At 33.3% G+C, this 12,998-nt stretch overlaps 3 protein-coding genes and 1 long non-coding RNA gene across 11 annotated transcripts in view; 3 read left to right on the forward strand and 1 right to left on the reverse strand.

Annotated features, from left to right (window-relative positions):
• Positions 1-10: 10 nt before the first annotated feature.
• Positions 11-2,798, forward strand: LOC105337721 (uncharacterized). 4 transcript variants are annotated; one of them, XR_901687.4, is made up of 5 exons: positions 11-161; positions 753-878; positions 2,052-2,147; positions 2,441-2,474; positions 2,715-2,798. It is a non-coding gene; the product is annotated as an uncharacterized lncRNA (long non-coding RNA). The 4 variants fall into 4 exon arrangements; XR_010709989.1 differs by having other exon boundaries at positions 2,055-2,147; XR_010709990.1 differs by having other exon boundaries at positions 40-166; positions 757-878.
• A 639-nt stretch (positions 2,799-3,437) lies between these two features.
• LOC105337720 (E3 ubiquitin-protein ligase TRIM56-like) lies at positions 3,438-7,275 on the forward strand. Its single transcript, XM_034454847.2, has 2 exons — positions 3,438-3,596; positions 4,601-7,275. Exon 2 carries the CDS (start codon positions 4,607-4,609, stop codon positions 6,578-6,580), a length of 1,974 nt encoding a protein of 657 aa, XP_034310738.2. The 5' UTR covers positions 3,438-3,596; positions 4,601-4,606; the 3' UTR covers positions 6,581-7,275.
• Positions 7,276-8,519: 1,244 nt separating this feature from the next.
• LOC105337719 (heavy metal-binding protein HIP-like) lies at positions 8,520-9,770 on the forward strand. Its single transcript, XM_011442584.4, has 2 exons — positions 8,520-9,137; positions 9,308-9,770. The coding sequence occupies exons 1-2, from the start codon at positions 8,771-8,773 to the stop codon at positions 9,733-9,735; spliced, it is 795 nt and encodes a 264-aa protein (XP_011440886.4). The 5' UTR covers positions 8,520-8,770; the 3' UTR covers positions 9,736-9,770.
• A 1,083-nt stretch (positions 9,771-10,853) lies between these two features.
• Positions 10,854-12,998, reverse strand: part of LOC105337718 (receptor-type tyrosine-protein phosphatase epsilon) — a 30,435-nt gene continuing 28,290 nt past the window's right edge. For all 5 annotated transcript variants that reach the window (XM_066073019.1, XM_066073021.1, XM_066073020.1 and 2 more), the window contains 4 exons: positions 12,824-12,943; positions 12,330-12,487; positions 11,751-11,886; positions 10,854-11,223 (listed from right to left, as the gene is read on the reverse strand). In XM_066073019.1, the coding sequence (XP_065929091.1) occupies positions 11,116-11,223; positions 11,751-11,886; positions 12,330-12,487; positions 12,824-12,943 (522 nt within the window). In that variant the 3' untranslated portion in view covers positions 10,854-11,115. The remainder of the gene's footprint in view (positions 11,224-11,750; positions 11,887-12,329; positions 12,488-12,823; positions 12,944-12,998) is intronic.

Here is a 12,998-nt window from a genome sequence, read left to right on the forward strand (position 1 = left end):
AAGATAATAATAACAATAGATTGAGATCGGAGGCTGTCTAGGGTTGACCCCCCGGGGTGGACACTCAGGGAGAGGACGAGGATACGTCGCATATATAGCATGTTCCTGCTTCGATATCTTCGCTTGACGAGATTTCACGAGATCCGGAGGAACAGAGAAAGGTAAGGTACGCACCGATTCCTTCAGTTCTTGTTTAATGTAACTTGTATGCAGTCTGTGTTTAAATTTCCTTTGTGCGTATAACATGCACTCATCCTTGTCTTGATGAAAGCTGGCTTGATGATTAAAAACTTATGAAGTAAATTTGCCGCAAAAAATTTGAATATAAAATCACCCTGCGTAGTTTTTATTTAATTTTTCTATGTTAGGAAAATAACAATATATGTATTTAAACAAGAAACTCATTTTTTTTATTTTCTATATCTTCTTATAGTTTGCAAACTTCTTCCCCTCGCAAGAAAAAATTGACGTGTATTTTACGTGTGCTGTACATGATGTAGTTAAGTTTATCAATTCAAAATTAATTTAAGTTTTTTTGTTATTACAAACTGACTAATATATACCCCCTCCAACAAAATTAAAAAGAAAAGAAACAACACAAAAAGAATACGCATGTACAATGAAAAACTAAGATTGTTTTTTTTTTATCACTGCCAGATCTAAGAACAAATCATAGAAATGATACATGGATATCATTGCAAGATAAGTTTGATTAGATCTTCATGTATTTGAGATTGATGTCTTTTTGTTAGCTAGGTTCCCAGAAAACAAGCAGCCATGTCCCCTTACATCGCCGTGATTTTGTCTCTGTGTGTGTGCATCTCCTTGACCGTACAGGAACCGCTAAACACCAAGGCCGGGGCGACAAGGCAGCGCAGGTAACAATCAAAGTACTGACAATGATTAGTGAGCAAGGGTTATATAATCAAAGTACTGATAATGATCGAAAGTTATAATCAAAGTACTGATTCTGAGCGAAGGTTTCACATAAAGTATTGATATGAATATGTTAATGTTATAATCAAAGTACTGATAATGAGCAAAGGTACTTATAATAAGGGTAGGAAATCAAAGTACTTATAATGAGTGACGGTAACAATCAAAGAACTATATATGATAAGAGTTAAATTTGGCCCCCTTAATTCGCCATTTTTTAAGTGTTTCGGGTACAATGAAATGTTAACTAATTTTTTAGAAGAGTTGATATAACATATATTTTTCATCTATTTATTTGATCTATTTGCACTCACTGGCAGTATCTGACGTCAGAAGTGACGCCATTTCTATAATTCAATCAAAATCAGCCAAAAATTGACATTTTTCTTATCTATTTACGAATGGGAAATATAGAGCGCATGCTTGAACAAGGAACATTTTTTTGTCACTTATTAGTCTTGGCTAGATACATCTCTGATTAAAATATTTTATTTGTTCAAGAATGCGCTCTATGTTTTCGGAAGGAAAAATGGTTGAAAACAAGCTGTTTTACGCTAAAAATGCAAAAATGGCGGGAAAAGGTTGTCTTTACAATGTCATTGTTCTAAATTGTGGGCACTTGAACCAAAATGAATATTATGTAAACACATCACATACATATCTGTACTAAGAAAACAAAGAATGATAGTAAAATAATGATGTTCATTTTAGGGGGCCATTTTAGGCCCTTATCATATATAGTCCTTTCTGATCATGAGTTAAAGTAACAAGCAAAGTCCTGATAATGAGGGGATCTTAAAATCAAAATACTGATAAGGACAGATTACGAGGTTCTGATAAGAAAATATTTAGGTAGTCCTAATGTCCTACAAATGGAGCAAAATTCTTTAAAAGACATCGATACGATCGCGATTTATTTAAGGTACAAAAATAAAAATATTATGGGAAAAGGGATAATATATGTAACACTGTAATTTTCATTTCTAGTTTTTTTAATAAACAAAATACCCCCTCCTCTGAAAAAAATATGCATGACTTTAAGATATTCCGATGTGTCCTGTTTGATTGATTTACAATTTATAATGAAATCAGAAAATAACATTTTTGTGGTGTAGTAGGGTTACACGGAACATCCTTGGGGAGCTTGAGATGATGAACGCGCTGGCTGAGCGGATGAACTGGGTGGGGCACGGACTCAATATGTCTCTATAGTAAGTGTCAGAGAGAGAGAGAGAGAGAGAGAGAGAGAGAGAGAGCGAGAGAGCGAGATAGAGAGAAGGAGAGAGAGAGAGAGAGAGAGAGAGAATATTGCTACTAATCATTATTTAAAGGAACGCCCTAGATATCTGTGAAAGAAAAAAAATTGTGAGTCAATAAACTTCAATTGAAATCCTAGCATATACGATCTGTTTAAATGATTGTCAACAATGATATCTTAATATAGTGCAATTTGAGTTTCAGGAATAATTGATTTCTTTAATCGCATATACCATTCATTTTGTAGTGGAAAATAGACAATAAAGGAACGCTAAATAAAGGTACGTATATCTTACTCCATATCCTAAACGTGATTTCAGTCTTTCAAATATTACATGCGCTTTCAATATATTGTTAATGATAATTTTTTAAACAAAGGTTTTTTGTAATTCATACATGGAAAATGTTCAGGGAATTAAATGTAAGAAAACGCTAGGGCACCAAAACGTTAAAAATATATACTTTCATAAAATGTTGTTCATAAGTTTGATCTATTTCTCTCATTTTACTTTCCTTTACAGACGCAGCGATACCTAACAAGAACAACGTCCGACGATGTTTATTTTGCATAAATGAAAAGTGTAAATAAATTTGTTATCATCTAACACCAGTTATTCTTCCTTTCTGAATTCTTCGAAAACTATATTGAAAGTATTTTCAATGGAAATGTGTATTAACGAGAGTTGTTGGATATGTTCTAGATTAGCCCTTGAGGTCACCAGAACTATACGAGATCAACATTGTGTACTCTTGGTTCTTTCTTCTTTTCTATCATATCTCCATCCATCCTACAAATTTACTCTAACCAGAACCTTAGTTGAAAGTTCACAATCCAAGGATGACATGTGTTTAACACTTATTTAGTAACAAGAAAAAAAGAACAAGACGAAAATACACAAAGCCACCAGACGGAATGATTGACGACAGGCAACAAAAAGCTAACCTCATTTTTCTGATATCTATTTGAAAAGGACACTTGAAAAAACTTGACTCTTTTAAAACGTAGAATAAAATTAATTCAAAACAAAGATCGATATATGCAAACATTATAAAGACATGTCACGGAAAAGTATTATAATAAGCAATAAATAAAAATATTTTAGGTAATTAAAACAACACCCTGGTATTGCAACTATAACAAATGATTTACAGAATTAAATGCCGCCTTTTTTTAAGGTCAAAGGAACCACGTGGATTGTATTTATCTGGGGTCATAATAAACCACTGTGCAATTCACAAGCGTGCAGCTGTCTCGCTATCCAAAAATAAGTCGCTTTAATTCGTAATAGCGATCAATACCTTGATAACCGTTTACCGTTAAAACTTGGTAGATGGCTGGGACCTGTGTTAATATTGATTGTTAATTTCCTGCACATTTGACGGACTTGTCTTCAATTATCCAGGTAGGTAAAAAATAAATGTATTATGTTCAAAACCACTGATATAAATCGTATTTTTAATTTAAGGTTTATAAAGTCTCTAATGCTTATCAAAGTTTTAAACTGTTATGGCAGGGCGGCTATAAATAGACTATCAATTCATTTCTGTAATGGCGTTTCTATATACAATGCAGCAGATTCAACCTATATAAATAATATCAGTGAATATGCTAACTCTCTAACGACCACAATGCTATAAATGTAACTCATCAAATAGTCATTAAAGATACACAAAATATTATTTGTACACCGGCTGGGGTAATAATGGAAACTGGCACTTCTCGAAAACCCAATGTTTACGACGACTTTATTTCTCTTTGAAAATCTTTTCTTTATCGTTTATGTCAATGTTTATGGAAAAGTGGAAGATTAGCAAGAGATATTCCCTTCATCACGACGGATTTATAGTCATTATAGCATGTCACACTTGTTTGTTGTCAAGCATTTTAGCTATCCGCTTTTGTTACTTTCTGACAAAATAGAAAAAAAGATAGATGTATATATAAGTTCTTACGCCTCCTAATCCTAAAAACAATTGAAAATTTAAAATAATCAAGCAATGTCTCTCAATTCTGATTGAGAATGTAATGGTGTCATATTTCTGCCCCAAACATGCACGATGTATTATTTTTGGATATTTAAAATTTCTGTTATGTGACATAACCCTCATATGAAATGATAATCTGTGAAACATTATTTTTTACACTGTAAAAATATCTTTTTAAAATAGGTTATAAAGTTCAGTTGGAATCAGTTACCATTTTTATCACAGGAGCTTCAGTTCGTTTATTTATTTATATTACATAAGCAAATCATGTTAGCGATAAAATAAATTACAAGTTGAACATATAACATAGTTTTGCTCTCTCATTCAAACGTCCAACTAATGAATAAAAAACGCGTTAAACACACGCTTTATGAAATGAGTAGCTTATATAATTGTAGACATCGTTTTTTTTTAAATTCAGATTAGTATGGAATCCCTATCAAGCACTATACAAGACAACTTCTTGACGTGTACAATTTGTTTAGAAGTCTATAAAGAACCACAGACTCTTCCTTGCTTACACACCTTCTGCAAAGAATGTCTTCACAACTTTATAAAAAAGAGCAGTTCCAAGGATTCTAGCAACTGCCCTATATGCAGAAGAACGTTTTGGACGAGCCGAAATGAGATAAAGCCAAATTTTTGTTTGCAAAGCTTGATCGATTTACTGAACGTTTCATCGACGTCACCTCAAACGTTCTGTTCGTTTTGTAAACTTCATGATAAAAACGAAACAGCTGTGTCCCAGTGTCTAACGTGCTTAGAATACCTATGTGAGATTTGTGCAAAGGAAAGGCACACGTTCACCAGCCGAACAGTTGATCACAAAGTTGTTCCTTTAGTTGAAGTCCTAGAGGGAAAATACGACAAGGAGCTACAGCTTATTCAAAAAACCCACTGCACACAACATCGAGGTGAAAAACTGAAATACTACTGTGTGCCATGTGCGTTAACCATGTGTAGAGACTGCATCGTTATTGAACACACAGGCCACGAGGTAAAGTTAATGACTGATGAAAGGAAACAAAGAGAGAGACTGATTAAGGAAAGACTGTTATCTTTTAAAAAGCACATTGAGACTTTAAATCATAACAAATCAATTTTATCTAAACGTATTACTGCATTATCAGGAAAAGAAGAAATCATTAAAAAACAAATAGAGGAAATTTGCACAGATGTTGTTCAGAAGATCTATAAAACACAAGCAGAAAAGGAAAATGAAGTCAGCAACTTTCTAAAACCCGCAAGGGACCAATTGGTAAACTCACATATGCAATGTTCAGAATTTTGCAAAGAGGTGGAAGACTGTGTTGCAATTTCGGAAAACGTTCTAGCAAATGGGAGCGATTCTGAGTTATCATCTTTATCGAATGAAATTTTAAGAAGAATGGATGAGCTAGAAATAAAGAACGATCCAAAATATAACCAAAGCCCTGTAGTAAATATTCCCGACTTACAAATTGTTTGGAAGGAACCTTTAATTACAATTGTCGATCGAGCTTATTCATGTAAAGAGCCAACTACGAAAGAAATTAGCACTCAAACATCAATAACTAGGTCAAACCAAGGGACTCAATTTGATTCGATAGAAGATAGTTTGAAAAAGTTATCATCAACTGCCAGTGGTTGTAAACCAAAGAGTGTTACAAAGTATGAAATAAATCTGATTGAATCCATCACTATAAGGGAGAGCAGTGATACAGTCAAGCCTGAATTGTCCTGCGTTGCTTGGATTGACAGAGAAAACATTGCAGTTGTTGACAGAGGAAACGAAAAGATCAAGCTATTTGAGTTGAACGGTAAATCCATTAAGTCCATTTACATGCCAGGTGCTGTAACAATTTCTATTAGTACACTAGCTATAGCTTGTCGATTGGCAGACCTACGTATGAAGATTTTTAGATTACCTTTCACAGAAATTAAAACTGATGTTGGTGTACAATGCTTAATCACGGCTTCAGAAGGTTCTTCCTTGATGTGGATGACTAAAAAGAATATATTCTGCCTTAAAGAGGACACCGTGTCACAAGTCTCTATCAAGAACAAGGACTCGAACCCTACAACTCTTGGCGCACCGAGATTTGCGATTCAACTCTCTAACGGGACATACGTTGTGTCTGATAAGGGTAATGATTGTGTTTTTTTCATAAGTAATTCAGGAATAATCATTTTGGAGATAAATCATTATCCCGGCTCTATCACACTCGACGATAACATTGGTCTCTTTATCTCAGATTTCGAGAAAGGAACGATATCTATTTTTGACCAAACTGGAAAGTATATGTCAAAACTTAAGATCGGTGTATGGCAAAAATCACCAAGAAGCATCTCGATTCTTGACGACAGATTACTGGTTGCCACTCAGTATAAGATACTGTTGTATAAACTGACAAGGAAATAAAATAAAACATCTTAACGGAACCGTTACCAAAATCTATCCACATCATGGTATATTGCAACCCAATTATACATTGTTGTAATGATTTTACTACAATTTACATAGTCTTTAAATGGTCTCGCTCGTGATGGCATTTTTTTTTCTCCGGTATAAAGATATAGAATATGATTAAAGAATCTTTCTTTGGGAGTTTTTCATCACTGAGTATTAGCTTATGGTCATTACTGTCACATGTAAAAGTTAGATCTGATGGAAAAATTGTTGAGCGCCCAGCATCCTTAATATTACGCTGGAATCCTTAGATGAGCTTTTTTTCCAAGTAGTACTGCAAAAGTTACTTTGCTTGAATCTTTGATAAAATATTGTGTAGGAAATGCAAGCTACTTTCAATAGGTTGCTAAATTGGGAGAAAAGAACAACAGTTTTATCATGAAAATTAAATTTCAGCAAGGTGGCATCTGCTGAAAAATCTTTTCCGAAAAAAAATCTGTCAGTTGATGTATTTAATTGCTTAGTTATAACCGAATAAAATTAAAAACGATAGATTCTGAAAGTGGATGTTGTTAATCTACTGTTGTTTTTCATGAATGATACAATGTTATGCATACTTATCAAATGTTTAAAAAAGTAAACTGTTTCTTTGTTGTTTCAAATCGTTATTTGCAAAGACTTGAATCCTTATTTTGAAATGACAATGCTCAGAAGTGACGCCATTTCTATAATTCAATCAAAATCAGTCAAAAACTGACATGTTTCTTATCTATTTATGAATGGGAAATATAGAGCGCATGCTTGAACAAGAAAAATATTTTTGTCACTTATAAGTCTTGGCTAGATACATCTCTGATTTAAATATTTTATTTGTTCAAAATTGCGCTCTATGTTTTTTGGAAGGAAAAACTGTTGAAAACAAGCTGTTTTACGCTAAAAATGCCAAAATGGCGGGTAAAGGTTGTCTTTACAATGTCATATTTCTAAATTGTGGGCACTTGAACCAAAATGAATATTATGCAAACACATCACATACATATCTGTACTAAGAAAACAAAGATAGGCCCTTATCATATATCATATATAGTCCTTTCATTTTTATGTACAATCCATACTATTGGTTTTCTTCTTCGCTTGTGATTTTACTACAGGTGTATGGATTACCAGTAATTTTCTTTCGAACGAAGAAAATTAAATAAACAAAACTAAAATTAGACATTGTTGGAACTTAATAATATGTTGAATAGAGACAAAATGTTCACAATTGCACGAATGTCCTTTTGACATTTTGAATGTAGAAGCAAGTTTCTATAAAATGATGTGAATAACATTGCATTAAGAGTTTTCTTTTTTAAGCAAAATCGTGCCAGAATACGATTTTATTATAATCTTTGGAATTTTATCTGTTATATACAGAAAAAATCAACATAAGTAAAATATTAAAAAACGAAACGAATATTTTTAAAAACTATTCTTTTTTGTTCTGGGCATAATCAGATTTATATCTCTGAAGTTTGATTGTTGTGTTATCTGATTATGACAATTTTCTGCACAAATTATCGTTAAGCCTGCTTTACATTAATAGATCGATCACACATTGATCCTAATGACGGAACTATTAATTTTTTTAAGTATTGTTTTGATGTTTTATTTTAAAATTTTATTAATCCTGAGTTTTTAAGTAGCGTTTTATCAATCAATGAATTTGTGAAGTACTTTATGGAATGCACTTATTCAGTTTCAATATATATATAATATCGAATCTAAGTTTGTTTATAAAAATATAAATGCCAATTGGTTATTTTTTTAGAAATAAAGAGAGAAATACTCATTAAATGTGAATGAATCATTGCACAACAACTTTAACAATATTTCTGAGACAACTTTATCAGTAAGTTCATGAACGACATATGAGAGGGTCAAATGAAAACAAGCAAATAAACAAAACATGTTAAGTAACCAAAACAGAAGCAAAACAAACAACTTCGAAAAACAGGATTTATCTACTTCATATTCATTTTACAAGTGTAGGTATTAAACATGTTATTCATCCCTTGCCCTGTTTACTATTGGACGTTTGTTTATCTCATAATTCACCTCGTATGTACTCAATCTTAACTGCTATCACATTTCAGTCTATTCCTTGTGATTACATGTACATGATAAGGGATTGAGGTACAAAATTTTGTACTTTTGGTCTCAATGGAAAACATGGTTCACCCATTCGCAGTTGTTTTCTGTGCATTTCTTTTAAGCGATTTCCATGGATATTTTGTGTACGGGGCCGACAAAAGCAAAGGCTCTGACAATGAACACCAACAGCTAATATTCAACCTACTGGTATCTCAAAACCGGCGATTTGAAATCCTTGAATCCAGAAATCGTGAATTGTTGGAAATGGTGGAAAGGCAAACAAAACAAATGAGTCATATGGCTAGCAATATCCTAGAGTTGCAGGAAACAGTAGAGAAGCAAAGACACCAGCTTGATAGCGTTTACAAGATACTGAACGATAACAAAAATGATAATAGAACAGAAACGTATATCAATGACAACACTGACCAGAAAAGTAAGAACAACTAACCAGTTTTGTTAACCCTTAATCTTTACCTTAACACAGATCAAACGATATGAAATTTAGTGTTCGTAAACTTTATAATAATATTAAGTAAAGTAACATGTGCAATTGTTGGTGTGCTTTTTAAAATGTATTCATAATTTGTAATGTTTTATAACTAGAACGGCTATTAGTCGGAACATTGGCAGTGCCAGTTGCCTTCCAAGCCTACCTCAGCAGAGCACAAACAAATCCAAACGGACACCAAACTATCATCTTCGACAATGTGGAACTCAATGTCGGCAATGGCTACCATCACACATCCGGGATCTTCGTGGCTCCAGAGGCCGGAATCTATGCCTTCTCCTGGTCGATCCGTCTGTTTGGTAATGCTTCACATTCCGCCCAGCTGATGGTCGGGGACCAGGAGTATGACGGGGTGTACCTGTCTGTGAGGAACGGTGACAACGAGAACGTCAGTGGCACGGCGATGGCTCAGCTAGAGAGAGGACAGGACGTGTTCGTCAGGACCCACGCGGCCTTCAACTATGGCGACATCCACAGTGACCCACTAGGCCGATCATCTTTCTGCGGGTGGAGGGTTAACTGATTTTGTCGTTGATTGAATAAATACTTTTAAACCTTGTGTTCCTTCACCAATGATTGAGTTTTGGAAAACAAATCAATTTTGTGCCGATAACTAACTACATGTACATGTAAGAGTCGTATAGGATGAAGAGGCCACATTATAAATTTCTTATAGTTATATCACACAAATATCGATGCACGAATGTATGTGAATAAAACCATATTACAGGTAGTATATGGAACTATACCTGGAATGATGTAAGTTTTGTGCATATGAATAATCTTGCCACATACAACAGGGTTAGTATTGATAAATTGCACGCATCAGAAAAATTGCATTCATATTCAATTTCATTCTTGTTAACTACCTTTTCTCTCTGGATAAAGAATTATGATATATTAAAAAACACTACGCCTAAGTAAAAGTGTACCCCGTATGTGCAAAATGTATTAACCTGCAGCCCTTGGTACATTTTAATTTTTGGCTGAACGACAGAATAAAAGAAATGTGGTGATAACGAACAGTTTTAACATTCAGAAGTCCAAAGGGATCATCATCACTCAGTCAATAAGGTCATTCCCTTAACGGAAGAGGAAGAAGAAAGGTAAAATACAAAATTGGTACAGAGCAAACGCTCACAGACCTTTACAGAAATGAGAGTTAGGATAAGATGCCAAGGAAGAGTAATCATCCTCTGGTTACTGGTCACACCCGCCGTGTGCTCTTTGTCGAAATCGAGAAAACGTTAAATCTCCTGAATAATAATGGTTAACAGTAGATATGGAAAACGTCAGGCAGCATTCGACTTAGCAGATGATTGTATTTGCTGACAAGGTCCTTGTATCGTAAATTTGCCCTTTTTTCTGAACAAATAGGAAACTAACTTTTCTCGAATAAATGTTTATTTAGATTTTCACGAACTTATACTTGATTTATTCAATGATTCTCGTTAGACTTTTATATTGCAACTTTAAACGTTCTTTGATAATATTCCTGATCTAAAAATGTGGACATGGACGCATACATCCGACTAGATAGCCACTTCAAATTCAACACTTTTAACAAATACAAAGCCTAAACTGCTCGCTCTTTTTACATTCATTGATTAATTCGTTATTTGTCATATCCAACCCAAGTGATATTTTTTAACATAAATTTATTTTAGATAAATGAAAAAAAGATCTATGTTACAACAAACAAAATCTACAATTTACATATATAAATAGCACCAACTTTTTACTTGATAATAAAAGTATAAAGGAAAAATATGAAGCAATATGAAAAACGTTCGAAAAAACAAAAGGAACATTACATAAATCTCTAACAAGGAGGACGATATTGTTCTTGCGAGTATATTGGCAGTTATTTCTAATGAAATAAGTATCTATATGAACCATCTCACTAAGTATTTGCGTAGACATTGTCTTCATTACTGTAGATATCATTTGTTGAGGTCTCTTGTGCGTCAAGTGCCATCAAAGTAGATGTAAAACAGAATCGGAACTCTTCCTGTAAGTAGAGAAATGATATAATGACTGATAGTATTATCTCATAGAAGTTTATGATTGCATGGAATGAACTGCGCTTTGAGTTCAGCATGATGAAATTAAACACTATAAATTTGTATCACCTATGGTTAGATTCGATTCCCTATTCACCTTTGGTGTTTTGAAATCACTTCGTTATATAAATAAAAATAATTCTATAAGTTCTATCACATAATAAATATTCTCAGTTCATAATTTTTTAAAATGAAGTTTGTTTTTTTCGAAAATAATTATTTTAATTCCATCTTCAGAAATGTGTTCTCCTATTAAGTTTGTATTGTGGTATAATATACTTTACAAATAATCCCTTCTGTCATTTCATTTTACTTTCTTAAAAATTTAAGAGTTACTGTTTTAAATGTACAGCGATTTGAGCTCAGCATGCAAGATAAAATAGAGTGTAACTTTGAATCCCTTATGGTGAGTTTCAATTGGTTTTAATAGTCAAGCAAAGAACTATGTTGATTGTGTAGTTCTTGAATCTCTTACCAGTGTAGCGATCATTTCCGGTCGTCTGACCTGCAGCTGCCTGACAATGGTAAACATGTCCACCTCCGCGTCCTGACACAGCTGTTGTGTGGCGTTAAGAGCGGCACAAAGTAGTCCACACCCTGAGGCACCGTCCCTACATACAGCCCAAGTTATAATCATTACTACTCCACACTAAGTATTAATTTAATGTCTCAGGAAGAATTTCATTTCTTGTCTTTTTATTTAACTACATGTCTTAACTCTTCTACTTGGGTTATATTATAGATGAATCATTACATTGTACACGAGAAAATCATCTTTATTGGTGAAGAACTATAAGTTGTCAACTGTTTAATTCATTTTCGTTGTATACGTTTATCAAGGATACAATGCCTTCTAAACTATAGATAATTACACAGTCACACGACAAGTGTAATAATATAAGGATTATAAAAATTATTCTTTTCTTCTGTTTTCTCCCATCTCCTACCCCTTCTTAGTTTTGTTCATCCATATACTTTATAACTATCTAGTGTAACATTGACGCCCTAAGATAAATATTTATTTCATACCAATCAAATACTCTAGAATACTAACTTTGACAAAATAGTAACTGGTTTTTTCTCTGACTGTGTAGCAAAATAACTGTTTATACTACAAACAACATCTGCTATCACGTCAGCAGTCTTTGGTAGAGGATCAGCCATGCTCCATGACATTATTTCATAAACTTGGATATCATCATCGGTAGCGGACTAAAACGTAAAACGCACATTAAAACATCATCAGCATGTTATCTTAAAGATTCAAGGTCAGCTTACCATTGTGAAAACCCGAAAAATAAGTTGCAAAGCTGAAAAGTATCGGAGTTTGTCTGAAATCAATTTCAGCCAATATTTTTTTTATCGAACATTCATGCAAATAAATATATTAGTACATTTACGTCTAAAAAATCTTTAATTTTCTAATTAATCTCTTATCTAATCTTGTGGATTTGGTAAATAAATGGAAGCAAGTTAATTTAATTATGTAACAACTATAATATATAAAAGAAAAAGCCCAAGTAAAATGAATTTTGAATGTCTAATTACCTCCGTGTTAAAAACTTTAAGAATATGTTTTCGAACACCCTTTGAACTAACACACGTGTCCGTTTTCGTTATTTCAAAAGGAGGAAGTGAGACTTTTTCGTCTGAAAACCATTCATTGCACTGCAAATAAATAAAATTGTAGATATACAGAGAAGATTTTTTATAGGTAATATGA

Source organism: Magallana gigas, chromosome 10 (assembly GCF_963853765.1).
Source record: "Magallana gigas chromosome 10, xbMagGiga1.1, whole genome shotgun sequence".
In the NCBI taxonomy this organism is placed as follows: domain Eukaryota; kingdom Metazoa; phylum Mollusca; class Bivalvia; order Ostreida; family Ostreidae; genus Magallana; species Magallana gigas.

What these genes read in the sequence shown, in the direction of transcription:
- LOC105337720 (XM_034454847.2), top strand. Translation starts at nt 4,607, where the DNA reads ATGGAATCCCTATCAAGCACTATACAAGACAACTTCTTGACGTGTACA.
- LOC105337719 (XM_011442584.4), top strand. Translation starts at nt 8,771, where the DNA reads ATGGAAAACATGGTTCACCCATTCGCAGTTGTTTTCTGTGCATTTCTT. An exon ending in TGACAACACTGACCAGAAAA is followed by an intron (nt 9,138 to 9,307) that starts GTAAGAACAACT and finishes TTTTATAACTAG; the next exon opens with AACGGCTATTAGTCGGAACA.